Source organism: Telmatherina bonti, assembly GCF_933228915.1.
Source record: "Telmatherina bonti genome assembly, chromosome: 21".
NCBI lineage: Eukaryota > Metazoa > Chordata > Actinopteri > Atheriniformes > Telmatherinidae > Telmatherina > Telmatherina bonti.
The window spans coordinates 29,147,541-29,166,080 of NC_136630.1; the positions used below are offsets into that span (position 1 = coordinate 29,147,541).

Consider the following 18,540-nt stretch of genomic DNA (forward strand, 5'->3'; position numbering starts at 1 on the left):
AGACATTTATAAACCACTAAAAGAACATTAAAATCAGTCCTGAAATGCACGGGGAGCCAATGCAGCGACTTTAAAACAGGTGTAATGTGTTCCCGACCCCCTGGTCCTCGTCTGAACTTGTGCTGCCGAGTTCTGCAGTAGTTGTAAACTAGAAATACTCTTTTCGGGAAGACCAGAGAGCAGGGCAATACAGTAGTCTAGTCTACCAGAAATAAAAGTTTGCATTAGTACCTCCGTGCTGACAAGAGAGAGAAATGGGCGGACTCTGGCGGTGTTTTTAAGATGATAAAATCCTGTCTTTGTAACATTTCTGATATGTGGAATAAAATTCAGCTCAGAGTCAAAAAATGACACCCAGATTTCGTTCACACTGGGAGGATTTAATACTCTGCACTTTGCATGAAATGATCTCTCTCTTGTCTTCAGGACCGATGCTTAAAACTTCAGTCTTGTCCTGGTTGAGCTGTAAGAAGTTCTCTGCCATCCATGACTTTATATCTAAAATACAGTTTATATCTAAAGTACAGTTGTGTATCATCAACATAGCTGTGAAAATCAATCAAATCAATCAATAAAAATTAAAATAAAATTAAATTAAAAAAATAAGTAAAAGGAAAAAAAAAAAGAAAATCAATGTCGTGTCCCCTGATGACTTCCTCAAATGGCAACATGTACAGGTGAAAAAGTGTTGGGCCTAAAATTGACCCTTGGGGAACCCCACATTTTATTTTATGGGTCTTTGAGGAGCATGTATCCATACTTAAAAAACTATCCATAAAAAACTGTCGATCTGTGAGATAGGAGTAAAACCCTTTTAAAACAGTACCTGAGAAGCCCACCAGACATCTGAGTCTGTTTAATGAAATCTGGTGGTCTACTGAGATCCAGCAGCACCAGGACAAAAGGTTTGTGTGTATCAAGATTGCATCTTAAATCATTCACATTCTTTAAAAGAGGCCGTCAGTGCTGTGGTTTGTCCTAAAACCAGACTGACACTTTTCTAAGATATTGTTTCTGTTTAAAAACTCATTTAGCTGAATAAAAACAACGTATTCTATCATTTTACTAAGAAACGGCAAGTTGAATACAGGTCTGTAGCGATCAAGAATGTTGGGATCCAGATAACTCTTCTTCAGAAAGGGCTTCATGTTGTTAAAAAAAATCTTTTTCCCTCAGATAAATAAAAATGATCTGTTTACATTTTTTTTTCATTTTTATTGTTTTTATTGATCTTTTTTCTTGTCTTCTTGGGCATTATAGCAGCAGAATGATGGTCTGGCTACTGTGTTGTTTTTTCCTAATTGAAAAAAAAATTAAAATGACAAATAAAAACAAAAGCTTTGTAAGCTGTAACTCTCTTACTGGGCTGTCCTAAATATGCCCTGAAAACCCTTCAGCTGATCCAGAATTCTGCAGCCGCAGTTCCTGTTGTCTGTTGTCTTTCTGTCCTCTTCCCCCCACACAGCAGAGGCAGATGGCTGCCTGTCCTTGAGTCGGGTTCTGCCAGAGGTTTCCTTCCTGTTAAAAGGGAGTTTTTTCCTTCCCACTGTCGCCAGTGTACTTGCTCAAGATGGGAGATTGAGTTGGACCTCCAACTCAATCTGTTGGTTTCCTTATATAGGCTATTATGAATTGGCTTTCATTTTTTTTTTTTTTTTTCCTGTCTGTAAAGCGTCTTGGATGGCATTGCCGTGATTTGACGCAATTTAAATAAAGTTAAATTGAATTGAATTGTCAAATAAGCTCATCAGTGTGTCACTAATCGAAGAGGAGTTCATATTTGTTAAAGATGTTTTATACAGTTTTTCTGAATTTCTGAAACGTCCAAAATCTTCTTTGTGGTGTGAGTTTTATGGGACGTGCTGCTGTGAACAAACAACAGCATTTAACTTGCTGCTATTTCAGAAGAACCCGTTTGTCTGGATTCTTGATGAACCCGTAATCTCACTGACCTGCATCACATTTCCTTCTGTAGAACAATCCTGTTTCTATGACAAACATTAGTGATTTTGGATCTACATTTTATTTTTACATTTTTAGGGTGTGGAGTCTGAAAACAGTTGTGAAAAAACTGCTGCAGTGACTGATTTTAACATCCAGTCTTAGACTTTGTCAGGTTATCAGAACAACTATCTCAGAAGGTTGAGGGGGGTTTGAACAGGTTTTGTCTCTGAATTCATTAATTATTACTCTGATGTTACTCACTCTGCCATGGCTCGGAGTTTTACCCTGATGGAGCTGCTGCTTCAGGTCTGTGGACTGAAAGAAAACATCAAAACCTCTTGTTAAAATGTTATTTTGAATAATGTTGTATGTATTTGATAGTACTAGAAACTAGTTCTGTTAATTTTCATTTCAATTTTTTACATTTTAAACAACATTAAAGTTTTTTGATGTTTGGGACTGAAATCCATCTTACCTGAGCTGCTGGTGGATCTTTGTGAGTATTAACAGTCAGTATTCTGTCCTCACAATGAACAAATCTTCAGCAAGCCTGAGCTCTGAATAGGGATGTGGCTTTACTGATGGTCGGTTCTGTAAAACTGAAACAAAATGGAACTGATGACCAAGTAGTTTTACAATTTACCACAAAGGATCAGTGATGTTTCTCATTGCACTGTTGCATGTTTTTGGTTCTAGAGGGAGAACAAGAAGAAATAACATCAGAGGAGGAAGTCGTATGGGGGCTGTACTAAGATGAGGAATAAAGTTGGTTGCTGAGGTAAAACTTTATTAGAATTGTGTTATAAAGTACATAAACTAAAGAGGAACAAAAAATATTAATCCACATTTTGTACATGACCACATAACAACTGTAACTAAAGATAACAGATCAGAAATTTCCATCAAGCCAACTTAAATCATGAAATCAAACTCCAGATATGTGTCTGACTTTTGCTTTCATTCAGAGGAATTTACCACAAGCTGATCATTGTAAATAAAGATCTATATGTAGATTAATCTTTAAGGTTGCTAATAGCAAAAGAAAAATAAAACATACCAACTTCAAAATGTAGACAAATGAATGTGTAGCATTAATAACAGTTAAAGCTGAAAAACATGTTACTTTCTCACGAAATTAATCAGTCGTTTCAATCATATTTCTGTACTCACAAATAGATTTAATCTATGCCTTGAGTGACAGGAGAAAAACACGAAGTCGTCATCGCTGCAGACAGATCTGTACTCAACTGAAACTAAAACAAAAATGACACTTATGGAGCACTTCTCAAAATGTTCACAAAAGGCAGTGATAAGAAACCATACCAGGGAGTTTTAACATTCATTCAGCCATCAGGTCACATGGCTTCTTAGTAACTTTCTTTCCCATCTTTTTCTTGGAGAACAAATCCTTTTTTACCTTTTTGTTTTTAATATGAGACCTAATATAGAATAGAAATATGAATAAATTATCTAAAATGAAAACACACACATACACACATGTAGGGGAGAATGAGGTTGGTTGTCACACTTTTTTCTGTAATTTCAATTCTCTAAAACCGATAGTCTCAGCTGGATCCATTTTAATATGTAATGCAAGCCTGAAGTTTCAGAATGAAGTGACTTTTCACCTCTACGGAGCGCCAAATAGGACATAAATAAAGTCATCTTAAAAAAAATTGTATATTTTAGTTAAATCTTTTAATTTAAAACATTTGATTTAATATTTTACTTGAAACTGTTTTAGGCAACAACCTGTCATATAACACGGACAGACACTGAAGCTGCTATCAGTGGCAGAGTTTAGGTTATTTAATCATTTCTGTTATTTCAATCGTAATTGAGCCGCTTTTTGAGCCATTTAATATTTAAGGTGAAACCAAAGTTTCGGTAAAGTTGAATTCTGGACCTTTTCTTTGAGAAGCTATTTAAGCAGCAACAGGAGGCTGCATGAGATCCCGTTAAAGAGTTAAAAGAATGTTAAAATAGAAATAACCAGTTTGGACTCATGCACCAGGAAGATTTTATTTAACCATCTTTTCATTTAATGCGGCCAATCAGGTATGTCAGCTTGTGTTTATTTTTCTTTATTTGTTCATGTAGATGCTAATGTGTTAGCCGAATACATGTCACACTCGACCTGTTGTGTTTATGAATGAATTTGTTTGTCTGTCATGTAATATATTTATGCAATATATTTTTGTGTCTTTTATACAATTCCCACGGTATGGTTGACGTGTGTGCAAAAACATGCCTGTAACTCAAGAACGCTTTGTGTCCATACTTAATTCCGAGTGGTGTTACAGACACAACTGCCTGAAAAGAAAAATTTGTATAAAAACAGTACAACAGAAAGATGAAGGCCTACTAAAATCTTTTTTTTTTTCTTTCTAAAACTACCATGAAATGGCTAAATATTTTTTCTACTTTTTCTACCCCTCATGGCCTACACAGGACTACACTAAATATCCCTGCCCGCTATAAAATAAACTCAAAAATAATCCTGGTCAGACGCAAATAATTAAATTAATTTGTGGTCGTTGGACACAACGCCACTGTCGTCCCAGCGTGTCTGCTGGGAGATATATGTGTGTAAATACTAAGAACCGTGACAAATACGCTTGTAACATTCCTTTCAAGCCAATCTGGAGCCAAATGAAGTGTGGATTTGAAGAAGCCTTTGAATTGGGACAGCACTTGGCGCTCCTTATTGACATATTCAGCTGATGAATCTGCACTTCGAAGTGTGCAGTTCCTGAATTTGGACACAGCCAAGTGGAAACCTCCGGCGATTAAAAGTTAAGCCTATGCGGAAGTGTCTTCATCTTCATCTTCATGCCGCTTATCCGGGGTCGGGTCGCGGGGGCAGCAGCCTAAGCAGGGAAGCCCAGACTTCCCTCTCTCCAGCCACATTTGCCAACTCTGTGGGGGGGGGGGTTCCGAGGCGTTCCCAGGCCAGCTGAGAGATATAATCCCTACCTAGAGAGCTTTGCCTTCTGGCTCAGCTCCTTCTTCACCACGACAGACCGGCGCAGAGTCCGCATTACTGCAGACGCCGCAGCGATCCTTCTGTCAATCTCGTGCTCCATCCTTCCCTCACTCGTGAACAAGACCCCGAGATATTTAAACTCCTCCACTTGAGGCAGGACCTCACTCCCGACCCGGAGAGGGCAATCCATCCGATTCCAGCTGTGGACCATGGTCTCAGATTTGGAGGTGCTGATTCTCTTCCCAGCCGCTTCACACTCGACCGCGAATTGCTCAAGTGAGAGCATAAATTCAATTTATGCACTTTTTTGTGCACCTCCTGTCAATTCATGGCGGCGCCGTCTGATGGCAGCAAATTGAAGTAGCTCTGACTTGCTATCTTGATTTTTTTTTTTTAAAGTAAAAACTCTTCCCACATAGATATTAGCTCAAATTAGGTCTTTTTTCTGAGGATTTCACGCCGGTTTGGAAGGTGTGCTGCAAGGGAGATTTTTCTGCATATTTTTGGTCCTCAAGACTTGTTATGATGAGTCTCCATGGCAACAGAAAGACTTGTTTACAATCGGGATCAACTGATTAAACTTGCCCAAATCAGGATTATCAGCAAAACAACACATCAAATCCCAATGGAGTTGAAAAGAAAGAGAAGAAGATGCAGAGCGGGAGTGAGGCAGAGTAGAAAGCGATGAAGAAAAAACATTTCTTCCAACTGTTGCGATGGGCAACGTGAGATTGCTAGCTAACAAAACGGACAAGCTCGAGATGCTAACAAGGTCTCAGAAAGAAAACAGAGAGTGCAGTATTATGTGCTTCACCGAGACATGGCTGCATGAACACATCCCTGACTGTAATGTGTCTGTACCGGGCTTTAAAACGGTCCATGCAGACCGCAGTAGACAACACAGCGGAAAGCTAAAGGGTGGTGGAATTGCAGTGCTAGTTAACCAGCGTTGGTGTCATCCTGGACATTTTACTGTCAAGGAGAAGATATGCACAAGGGACATGGAACTGTTAGCTGTGAGCTTCCGTCCATATTATTTACCCAGAGAGTTTACCTGTGTTATTCTGGTTGCGGTTTATATTATACCTGGTACCGCACCAGACACAGCCTGTGATGTCATCAGCTCCGTCGTTGCTCGGCTACAAACACAGCATCCAAACTCATTCATGGCGATCTCCGGAGACTTCAACAACGTCTCCCTCTCTGCAACTCTACCAACATTCCAGCAGTTTGTCAGCTGCTCCACCAGAGAAAATAAGATGTTGGACTTATTTTATGCAAATCTGAATAATGGATCCAGTTGTTCTGCCCTGCCTCCTTTAGGAAGATCTGACCATAATCTGGTTCTTCTCACCTCCACCTACAAGCCCATCGTTCAGCAGCAACCAGTCATCACAAAGACTATCCAAATCTGGTCTGCTGAAGCTGAAGATGCTCTTAGAGGAGGCTTTGAGGCTACAGACTGGAACGTCCTCTGTGAACCTCATGGAGACGACATCAACGCCATGACTGAGTGTGTGACAGATTACATAAACTTCTGTGTGGACAGCATCGTCCCAACAAGAACAGTGAGGTGCTTCCCCAGTAACAAACCCTGGATCACCAGAGACCTGAAAAAGTTGCTGAACATCAAAAAGAAAGCCTTCAGGGATGGAGACAGGGAGTTATTGAGGGCAACACAAAAACAACTTAAAACACAAACTAAGAAGTGCAAGGAGGACTACAGGAAGAAGTTAGAAAGTCAGCTCCAGCAGAATAACCTGAGGGATGTGTGGTCTGGAATGAAGAAGATCACCGGCTTCAAGTTAAAGGGGGACCAGCCTGATGGAGGTCTGGACAGAGCTAATGAGCTGAACATATTCTTCAACAGGTTCAGTTCACCCCCTACCTCCAGCCCAACAGACCACACACCCTCCATAAGCCCACTGCTTTCCTGTCACGCCTCCAATCTGTCACCCTGCAGCTCAGTCATGGACCAGAACACAGCTTCATCTCCCTCCACATCAGGACATCCTGAGACCTCCACCTTGTTTGTCTCCTGCAATCAGGTCATGAAGCAACTTGAGAAACTGAACCAGAACAAGGCTGCAGATCCAGATGGTGTCAGTCCCAGAGTTCTCAAGTCCTGCTCAGAACAACTATGTCCGATTCTGCAGCACCTTTTCAACACCAGTCTGAGACAAAATAGAGTCCCAGTGCTGTGGAAAACCTCCTGCCTTGTTCCAGTGCCTAAAAAAACACAACCAGCTGAACCAAGTGACTACAGACCAGTGTGAGAAGCTCCATAAATTCCAGGTGGATACCTCCACAACCACCTGGATCTATGACTACCTCACAAACAGACCCCAGTTTGTGAGACTGAAAGGTTATGTGTCTGAGATGGAGGTCAGCAGCACTGGTGCACCACAAGGAACTGTACTCTGGCCATTCCTCTTCACTCTGTACACCTCAGACTTCCAGTACAACTCTGAGTCCTGTCATCTGCAGAAATACTCTGATGACTCTGCAGTTGTGGGGTGTATCAGGGATGGACAAGAAGCAGAGTACATAGAACTGCTCAGTCAGTTTGTTAAATGGTGCGGTGACAATCATCTCATATTAAATAGCAGCAAAACAAAAGAGATGATTGTTGACTTCAGGAGGAAGAAGAATAAACAAAACACTGTTTCCATCCTGGGAGAGGAGGTGGAGGTGGTGGAGGAATACAAGTATCTTGGAGTTCAGCTGGACAACAAACTGGACTGGAAATGCAACACTGACTACATCTACAAGAAAGGTCAGAGCAGACTGTACTTCTTAAGGAAGCTGAGATGGTTTAACGTCTGCACCAAGATGTTGCGTGTCATTAAACAATCATATCAGTCAAACAACAATCATATCTGGATTCAGCTTCCCAGTGGCCTTGGACCAGTGCACTTGAACTTCGAATTTCCCGTCGGGAAAGAATAAAGTATCTTTGATTTGATTTGATATAAAGTCAAGCCTGATTACAATTTTCCAAATTAACCTGATGAAAGAACATTTCATACAAGTTTTTAAAATGATGAAAAGACTAAATTTGTAGTTCAGTCATTTTTTTAGGAGTCATTGCAAAGATCTTTATATTCTAGTGGTTTCAGTTTTAATCATTTTTATTAATTTATTAATTTGTCATTGTTAATTGAAGGTTGACTTCATGTTAAGATTTTCATTAAGATCTTGCATATGAAACATAGGTTAATCGGAAGTCTCTCTTCACAGAATATACAAGTTTTAATTGCAAGAAACGGACAACAAAAATTGACGTGTCAATTAATCAAACTGGTTCTGGGTTCCTGCTTTTAATGGGGGCACAAAGCATTTTTGCTAAGGGCCCCCAAATGACTAGCAGCAGCCCTGCATGGAGAAAAATAAGCCTTAAGGTTCATGACTGAGCTACAGGTAGAAGTTTGACCGGAAAGGGTTTTTTTTTTAATTTTTTTTTTTTATTCATCACCTCACCTGTATAAGTAGAAGTGAGTGCTTTTTCCAGTTCTGAAGTTGTTACACTGGCTACCTGTCCACCAGAGGATAGACTTTAAAGTTCTGCTGCTGGTCTATAAAGCTCTAAATGATTTAGGACCAAAGTCCATTAGAGACCTCCTATCCCATTATGGTCCTACCAGACCCCTCAGGCCATCTGCATCTGGTTTATCAGTTCTTAAGAGTCAGAACGATACATTGGGAAGCTTCATTCTGCTTCTATGCTCCTCATGTGTGGAACAAACCCTCAGAAAGCCTCAGATCAGCTAAAACAGTTTATTTCAACTGAGGATAAAGACCCTCCTGTGCTCAGCTGCATTTCAGTCGTTTCTATTTAATTATTTTAAGTTTATTTCAATTCCAAATCTGTGTGTTTCTTTACATCATTTCTCTTCCCTTGCTTTCTTTTTTTAAATTTTAAATATGCTTTTATTTTGTTTTATCTCTGTAAAGCACTTTGAACCACACCGTTGTTGATGTGCTATAGAAATAAACTTGCTTTGCCTTGCCTAAAAGAATTTGCTCATTTACATAAATCTGAAACAGTTTAGTGCAACACTGAAACATCAGAACTCAGTAAACAGTAATAATTAGTGATAACGAGCCAGATCAACTGGTTTGTCTCATATTTATCTTGTTTAGTTACTGCTCCCCTCAACCCCCCCCCAAAATACCCCTAAAAAAATTCTCCTCTTCAAGTGAACAGACTGTGACTGATGGACAATTTACAGAAATATAATAGAAAAAATGAATACAATCATGGTTTAAATCTGATGTCATATAAAATCAAACTGAGGTCAGAAACGTACATTTAAATCCACAAGAAATGGACAAAAACTCAGGAATACATAAACGGCGGCTAGTCGTTAAATAGCGATAAAAAATTCCACATTCCCACCGATCATTTCAAACAATCACGTTTATTAAAAAAATAACAGTGTCAGGGAAAATATTATATTCTATTTGTTTACTGTTTGTTTTGGTTAAGATTAAAAAGAAAATACATTTAGTGAAATTTACAAAAGATCAGGATTTACACACAGGTCAGTATATTTATATTCTGCTATATAACACAGGTCTGCAGGACCGGATCAGTTCCAGTGGTTCTACTGGCCAAAGCAAAAACTCAATAGATTGTTTAAAAAAAAAAAAAAAAAGATATAAAACCAAACTTCCAGAGAAATCAAAACATACCACCCTAATCACAAAGTTTTCTGTCCAGTTGTACCAACAGTCCACACATTCTGACTGTTTCTATCCAGCGGACGGTCAGATGGAGACTCCACTGTTTTTATGTTATTAACTTTTATCTCAACCATCGGCTAAAAACATCCAATCTCGTTATTCTTGTCCAAAAGAAAAATAAAATACAACTTAATGTTTTTTTCTTGCCTAAATCTACGAGAAAAATGGTTAAATTATTCATTTCACATTAATCTAGAATTGATTGTGGATGAATTAGAAACACAGTGAAAATCCAGTCTTCATCTGCCCTCCGTCACTGTTCACTACCCGAGTGCACGACTACCAATCATCATCCTCGTCATTATTATACGTTTCCTAAACAAGTATAAGCTCAAGTTTCCACACAGGAGGGCCTGAGTGGAAACTTGAGCTGTTTATACTGAACCAAGAACGAGATGTTCATACATCAGAATAAACCATTTGTACGTCAAAAGAACCGTTCGTACATCTGGATTAACCTTTCACGAACCAGAATGAGCCATTCATACATCAGAACAAACAGTTTGTACATCAGAACGAACTGTTCATATGTCAGAACAAACTGTTCATACGTCAGAATGAACTGTTCGTACATCCAAATGAACCATTCATTCCTCAGAATGAACAGTTCGTTCATCAGAACAAACTGTTCGTACTTCAGAACGGACCGTTCGTTTATCAGAAAGAACCATTCATACATCAGAATGAACTGTTCATTCATCAGAAAGAACTGTTCATACATCAGAATGAACCATTCGTATGTCAGAACAAACTGTTCGTACACTCAGAATGAACCATTTGCAAATCTGAATGAACCGTTTGTAAGTCAGAACGAACTGTTCGTACATCAGAATAAACCGCATGTATGAACATCAGAATGAAGCCTTTACACTTCTGAATCCTGAACAGTTTATGCTTCGAAAAGAACTGTTCATGATTTAGAAAGAACTGTTCATACATCTAATTGAACTGTTCGTAAACTGTTCATCCTAATTGATAAAACTCTCCTTCGTCTATCAGATAGAGAAGATTTGAACAAGCCTTTCATGAGGGCATTTGGACCAGAACCGGATCATGTTAGGACCCTGTCTCATCACATCATGTGGTTCTGTGTGCGAGGTAGTTCTGAGAACTTCCTGAATTAACTCAGAACAACCTAGAATCTGAATGTTTTACAGCAATGAGTCCAACACGAACACAGCTTCCATCGGATGTGAGGAACCGGTCCGTCTGACAGGAAGTTGGTGTGAAGGGAGTGATGTCGTCCCGTTCAGCAGCAGTCACGTCAGAGCGGATCAGAAGGTTCAGAAATATAAAAACCCAGAAGCAACAGATGAGATAAAAACACAGGAAGGTTAAAACGTGAGACACCGCTGCCGAGTTCCAGTAGATACCTGAGTTACACACCTGCGTCACAACATCAATGTGTCAGCTGACCCCGACTCAGCGGCCGAGTCCACCTCGGTCCGTCGAAGGACCGTAAACAAACCTGATCCAGTTAAAAGGAGGACGGACCCAAGTCTGACCAGAACACAAGACCGGGTCCGATCCAGGAATCTTTGATTTTATACAACACACACATCAATGCCTGATTCGCTTCTGATCATTTGACTGATGCGAAGATGCTGCCGTTGTCATGGTTACTAAAACGTAGGAGAAACAGAGAGGTTCTGGAGGTGTCATTTTGTCTGGGTCGGATTCTTCCTGCACATGATCAGAACACAGTGTCAGAACCCCACGGTTCTGCTGAAGCTGTCCTCAGTCTGAGAGGAGGAGGAGGAGGAGGAGCGTCAGGAGGAAGGAGGCGGGATGGAGGCGTGTTGGGCATCACACAGGATCTGCTCCAGAACCGTCAGCAGGTGTTTCAGGCCGTAGATGTAGCCGTGATCCTGGCTCTGGCTGGGGAAGACGTGGGCAAAGTCAATCATCCTGACCTCCACCTCCGGGTCTCCGCCGTCCCCCTGTCCTTCCTCACCTCCTTGTCCCTCCTCTTCCTCCTCGTCCCGTCTCCTCATGCTGCTGTTCTTCCCTCCTCCATCTTCATCGTGCTCCAACTTATTCCCGTTTCTATGAGCTTCCTGTCTCGGCTCAGCCGTTTGCGTCCAGGTGGCGTTGTCTTCCTCCCACAGAGCCGAGGTCTTCGCCTCAGAATCTGGGCTCTTCATCAGCTGTGTGACACCATTGTCATCATCGGCACTCTTCCTGTGACCGGTGCAGTCCCACGGCGTCGCCACCAGGATGTTGTTGTTGGTCTCAGTCGCCTCCTTCTCCCGACTGACCTTCAGCTTTGTTGCTGTCGGACCGACTGGCGGATCGCTGTGAAGGGAGGAAGAGGAGAGGGAGGAGGGGAGGCCCTCATAGACGAAGAGCAGGGAGCTGGCGTAGAAGGCCAACTGGTTCTGGGAACGGAACCAGTGGAGGATCCGCTGGACTCTGCGTATGCTGGCTGAGATGGCATCCTTCCTCAGACTGACTCCGTTATGGAAGAACTTCGCCAAACCTGGAGGAAGAAGAGAAGAGTCATCAGACCTCCTCTGTTTAACCACAGAGGGGACAAAAATACAAAAATAGTCAAATAATGAAACCAGATTTTATTCCCAGTAGAAGATAAACATCATGTCAGATTTTATTCCCAGTAGAAGATAAACATCATGTCTGATGATGAAACTGGGACATTTTATCATCTGATGGAAAATATGAATCTGATGCAGCAACACGTCTGGAAACATCTGGAACAGGAGCAACAGAAGTCTGGAGAAGCATTAAAAGAGGAACATGTTGCAGTTAATCAGGTTAACTATCAGGTTTATGTTACACAGGTCAAGAGATCTTTAGAGAGGCAGAGTCTCTCAGAAGTAAAGCCAGACGGAGCTTCAGCCATCAGCAAAACTAAAACATGAAAACATTTCAGATTAATGTTCCTGCATGTAAAACTGAAAACTTTTAATCTGAAGACTCTCCTTCAACATCTGCACTGGAGGATCGTCTGCATTAAAACCAGCCAGGATTCTCTGCCAGACCTGATTCTGGATCTACAGGATCCAGAAACACACCGTCTTCTCTGGACCAAAGCTCATCTAAAATGTTCAGAGTGGAAACCTGGATGAAGATGTGGAATAGTTTGTGGACAGCATGGACGGCGTGTCCTGCAGACTAAAGAGGAGAGGGAGCATCCAGCTTGTTATCAGCCTGCATCTCTGATGGGATGGGGTTGCATTAGTGCCGATGGCGTGGGCAGCTTCCACATCTGGGAAGCTCCATCAATGCTGAAACATCTGCTCCCATCCAGACAACGTCTCTTTCAGGGAAGATCAGCTCATAATCTCTATCAAATGATTAAATGTCTTCATCATCCTGCATGTTGTTTATCTTCTACCAGGAATAAAATATGAGTGAGATTCTATTTCATTTACATTTTGCACAGAGAACCGATTCAAACTGGTTTTATTGATAAATCTGATGAAAAACCCACCGTCTTTAACGGTGTCCTTATCCAGTCCTCTTCCGTAGTGCTGGTCGTAGGACTCAAAGGTGTCACCTCGGATGTCGTACACCTGAAAAACAAGGTAAACAAAACACTGCGTTTCCATGGTTACCAGAACATCATGCATGTAGTCAGCAGCTGTTGGCTTGACTACTCTATGTTCTTTCAGGACAATAGAAACCATCCTAGAGCGCAGCTGTGGTCTGATCTGGATCACATGGTGGATCTATTTCTACTGGAATAAAACGAACTGGATTAAACTGGACTGAGTCTGTATAAATGATCCGATGCTCGTCTGTTCAGCTGAACTGAATTACAGCTGGTTTTCCTCTGGCTCCACCTGCTGGTCGTCTGACAGGGCTGCATCAGAAACATGCAGCAGATCTTCATCGTTCAGATCAATCTACTCCCTCCTCCTCCTCCTCCTCCTCTTCCTCCATCTTCATTTTAAACCAAACCAGCAGCATCCAACTGGTGGAAACAGGACAGCAGTGCTTCCCAGCATGCACCAGTCACACACCTTCACTTCCTCTGTTATGGTTCCCAGTTCATGATCCAGTAGAGAAACCAGATCTAACAAGACCGGTTCTGATCCGCTTGTAAAATAATGCAGCTTCACGTTTTCATGGAGAAAACTGTTGATCTGAAGTCTCCAGACCAGAATCTGGTTTAACTGGTCTCAGTTAGTCTGGACTAGAATCTGGTTTAACTGGTCTCAGTCAGACCAGAATCTGGTTTAACTGGTCTCAGTTAGTCTGGACCAGAATCTGGTTTAACTGGTCTGAGTTAGTCCAGACCAGAATCTAGTTTAACTGGTCTGAGTCAGACTAGAATCTGGTTTAACTGGTCTGAGTCAGACCAGAATCTGGTTTAACTGGTTTGAGTCGGTCCGGACCAGAATCTGGTTTAACTGGTCTGAGTTAGTCCAGACCAGAATCTAGTTTAACTGGTCTGAGTCAGACCAGTTAAACCAGATTCTGGTCTAACTGGTCTGAGTTTGGACCAGAATCTGGTTTAACTGGTCTGAGTCAGTCCAGAATCTGGTTTAACTGGTTTGAGTCGGTCCGGACCAGAATCTGGTTTAACTGGTCTGAGTTAGTCCAGGTATGCTGGTCTGAAGCGGGTTTTTGGATCGGGTCACTGACAGCTGGAGAACGTCTCCAGAGGGTTCTGGATCCTCCGTCTCATCGTGTTCCTGTCGGATCAAAGTGAGTCTGGGAAAAACCTGAGTCCACCGAGTCAAACATCACTGAAGCCAGAAAACTGTTTAAAACGAGCTGTTCAGGAGCAGCAAGCGGAGTTCGGACTTATCAGAACTTTCCCACACTCTCCTGTATCCGTAAACTTTTCCCAAATTCCTCTGATTATCTGCATCTGGATCAGGAAGTCCATCATCTCTAATCAGCCTCGTTTCCATCCAAACAAACAGGAAGAACGTTTTCCAGTCACGCAAACCTCATCCAGAACCAGGAGGCACGACATCCCGGTCCCATCCAGCAGGTCCGATCCACAACGGAACAGAGACACTTTTCTCTTAACCAGTTCACTTAGTCAGTGTCCTGATCCTGGTTCTGGTTCTAGGAATCCACTGCTCAAACGAATGGATCCAGAACCAGAACCACACACTACTGCTTCAACACATCCAGCATTTTAAATTCTACAGAAACTGAACAACCTGAGATGTTTCTCATCTGGTTTTACTTTGTTCTACAAACGGATCAGAACCAAACAGGGGACAGAACCAGGGACAGGAAGCAGAACTGGATCCGGTTTGTTTGGCAGAACCAGGTTCTGAAACAGGAAAGTTATCCAGTCTCCAGAAATGAGAGAACATGTTTCAGAGGATTCCAGGAGAAGACTGTGGTTCCGGTCCAGTTACAGACGGACTGAAGTCCAGAAGACGCATCATAAATGTTCAGATCCTACGGAGGAAACTAAAATCTGCAGGTTTTCTTCTGTACAGATCCAGAGATGGTCTCAGAACCAGCACAACAGCTCAGTCTGGGTCGGAGGCTTGGAGCTGGTCCAAGTTCTGTTGGACCTCACAGAGACGGGTTCAGGTGAAGAAGCTGATGTTGCCGAGACTGATCCAACGTTAGAAACCAGAAACATGATCAGACATTTCATCTCCTGATGGATTCTCATCCTGGAACAAACAGAAAACTTCTAAAAAGTGAAGATGCATCACTCAGTGTCAAATCCTGGGGCAGAAATGCCGCCTTGCATAAGACGAGCTCCATATTCCTTCATTTAAATAAACTTTTTATAACTTTCTGACCTTAAAAACTCATTTTGATGCCACTTCACAACTTTTCAGCTCGGAGAATCACTTTACAGTAACATTTTGCTTTATGGCACTACGTCACCGACTGCCAACCAGATGTCAACGCACCGGCTGTTTAGTACAGAAAACAGCGAATTCATTAGAGAAACTCATGTAGATAATGGTTCGGGGTCGTCAGGAGAGGTCTTAGAAGAAGAAGAAGAAGAAAAAGAGACAGGACGAAGGCGATGCCGGATTAGACGTTGTTGGGGGGGTCTCAGAGAAGAGACAGGGCGAAGACGATGCCGGATTAGACGTTGTTGGGGGGGGTCTCAGAGAAGAGACAGGACGAAGACGATGCCGGATTAGACGTTGTTGGGGGGGTCTCAGAGAAGAGACAGGACGAAGACGATGCCGGATTAGACGTTGTTGGGGGGGTCTCAGAGAAGAGACAGGACGAAGACGATGCCGGATTAGACGTTGTTGGGGGGGTCTCAGAGAAGAGACAGGACGAAGACGATGCCGGATTAGACGTTGTTGGGGGGGTCTCAGAGAAGAGACAGGACGAAGACGATGCCGGATTAGACGTTGTTGGGGGGGTCTCAGAGAAGAGACAGGGCGAAGACGATGCCGGATTAGACGTTGTTGGGGGGGGTCTCAGAGAAGAGACAGGACGAAGACGATGCCGGATTAGACGTTGTTGGGGGGGTCTCAGAGAAGAGACAGGACGAAGACGATGCCGGATTAGACGTTGTTGGGGGGGTCTCAGAGAAGAGACAGGGCGAAGACGATGCCGGATTAGACGTTGTTGGGGGGGGTCTCAGAGAAGAGACAGGGCGAAGACGATGCCGGATTAGACGTTGTTGGGGGGGTCTCAGAGAAGAGACAGGACGAAGACGATGCCGGATTAGACGTTGTTGGGGGGGTCTCAGAGAAGAGACAGGGCGAAGACGATGCCGGATTAGTAAACCTCTGAGTTCTAACAGGTTTTGGACAATAACCAACAGATTTACGACCACTGTTGTCTGGTTAGATTTGGGTTTCTTTGGTAAAACTGTCCCAGAAAGGAGAGGGAGGAAGAAGACAAAGATGGGTGATACTAAGTGAACAGAACCTGAGGAGACACTGTGACTATCAACCATCTAGTTGCTGACTGCTGGTCTGAGGTGAAAGCATCTAGCTGGCCTCTAAATGTCAGGAAGACACTTTACTCAGATGGAAAACCGTCCAACAGTCCAGTAAAACACAGTCCTTGGACTTTGTGAGTAACATGTTTCCATGGCAACCGGAACCGGTTTCATTGCAACTTTAGGAGAAAAATCTTTTTGTCCCACATCAGACCGAGTTGACAACAGACCGCTTATCTCGCTGCTTACGTGAAAACCAGAGCACGTTGCCATGGAAACTGATGAAGCCGATGATAGTTTCGCTGTCTGACTCTTCATCCCAAACAGATCATTTCACAAACCCTTTCCTGTAATCTGTTTGTTCTGATCGTCCAGACAAACACAGGGGTGTGTGTTGGACGGTTTCCTGTCGAGTCGACATGAGTCGGTGTGTCAGGTCCATCCTGAGCTGCATGAGTCGTCGGTCTTTCCAAACTCTTCATGGTTTAATCCAAAAACTGTTTTTGTTACCTAAATTCTACAGTCTGCACCCCCACAAACACACTTCCTTCCTGTGATTTTTAAAGACAGCCGAAGCCGTTTTCTCTGTAAAGATTAGATTGAACCGCTGATGGTGTTACTTTCCATCTGCTGTAGCCTCTCTGCTCTTTTTCTCCTCCCGCTCTTCCGTTTACTCTCCTTTCTCTGCCACCGCCCCTCTCATCAGGTCCACTATCAATACAGACATCCTAAATGTTGTTGTTACGCTTCGGTCAATGAAAGACCGCAGGGAAGAACCGGTACAGACTCATAATGGCCACAGGAATAACTTCAATCTAACAAAAGTAATAATAAATAAAACTTCTATGAAATTTAACCAGTGAAAAACCCGACACTCCTTCTCAACCAGGCGTCAACAGAATTATGTAAAAACTTGTGAAACAGCCTGGACAGAAACGATGGTACCCTGAGCTTAATATTTTGTTGCACAACCTTTTGAGGCGATCAAACGTTTCCTGTCACTCAATGATGATGGTCTGTTTGGAAACCATAAAACTCATTTATCTGGACTTCACTGTGACCATGTTTCTGGAGTCTGCCAGCAGGATCTAAGAATCCAACATAACCGCGAAGATTTAACGTTCCCGCCTCATTTCCACACTTCATTACAGCAGAAGCTGGTTCCCAGTCCAGGTGGAACCTGGTCTGATCCTCCAGGACCAGGACCACAAGCATGTTTCTGGTGAACCCAGATGTACGGTCTGACCCATCAGGGCCTGGACTTACCCTCATGCCGAGGATCAGGAAACCTATTTCCTCCATCAGAGGGTATTTCCTGATCTGCTGTTCCCGCTTCTCTTCGGAGGCAAACGGATCGTAGCTCTGCTGGCCCAGCTTCACGTCCATGATGCACGGCCTGGTGAAGCGACGGGTCACGTCCTCCAGCTTCAGGTAGAGGTCTGGATCACACACAGCAAACAGATCTCATGGGTATCATTATCATTCTGGGTTTTGCCAATCCAATTTCTTTATCAATAATTTAAATTCCTCTTTAATTCTGAATAAAAGTTAATTCTGCTTTAAACTGATGAAAAACGACCATGTAAACACTTATTCCTAATGCTAGTTGAGAATTAAACTTAATTCCGATGTAAGTGTGTGGTTTATTCGCATTTTAATCCCGAACTTTTTAATTCCTCTGTCATGTAAACCTTCATTCCGCTCTAAGTTAATTCCAGTCGTTCTGAGCATGCTCGTTACCTTGTCCTGTCCCGATGACGCACGTTGTTTTACCTCCCGTGTTCGGTGGTCTATCCTTCGTCTTCTCAGTTGCTGCAGAAAGTGAAGTAGTATGCTGGTGTTGAGCTGCTAATTCACATTTATAATAAAAATAGCGGCGAAACTGGTACTTATTATGTAGTTTTTATAAGTTAGGACTGAAAAGACGAGAAGCAGGGAGCGACTTTGTTTATTTCAGGTATACATCATACGTCACGTGTCCAATCAGAACCCTTCCCAACCCGCCGCTCTA

The 18,540-nt window shown here is 42.5% G+C and overlaps 1 protein-coding gene across 1 annotated transcript in view; it reads right to left on the reverse strand.

Moving 5' to 3' along the window:
• Positions 1 to 10,325: 10,325 nt before the first annotated feature.
• The window catches only part of ipmkb (inositol polyphosphate multikinase b), a 33,473-nt gene continuing 25,258 nt past the window's right edge, over positions 10,326 to 18,540 (reverse strand). The window contains exons 4-6 of the mRNA XM_079261106.1: positions 17,796 to 17,968; positions 13,128 to 13,209; positions 10,326 to 12,155 (exon numbers count right to left, since the gene is read on the reverse strand). Of these exons, the coding sequence (XP_079117232.1) occupies positions 11,446 to 12,155; positions 13,128 to 13,209; positions 17,796 to 17,968 (965 nt within the window). The 3' untranslated portion in view covers positions 10,326 to 11,445. The remainder of the gene's footprint in view (positions 12,156 to 13,127; positions 13,210 to 17,795; positions 17,969 to 18,540) is intronic.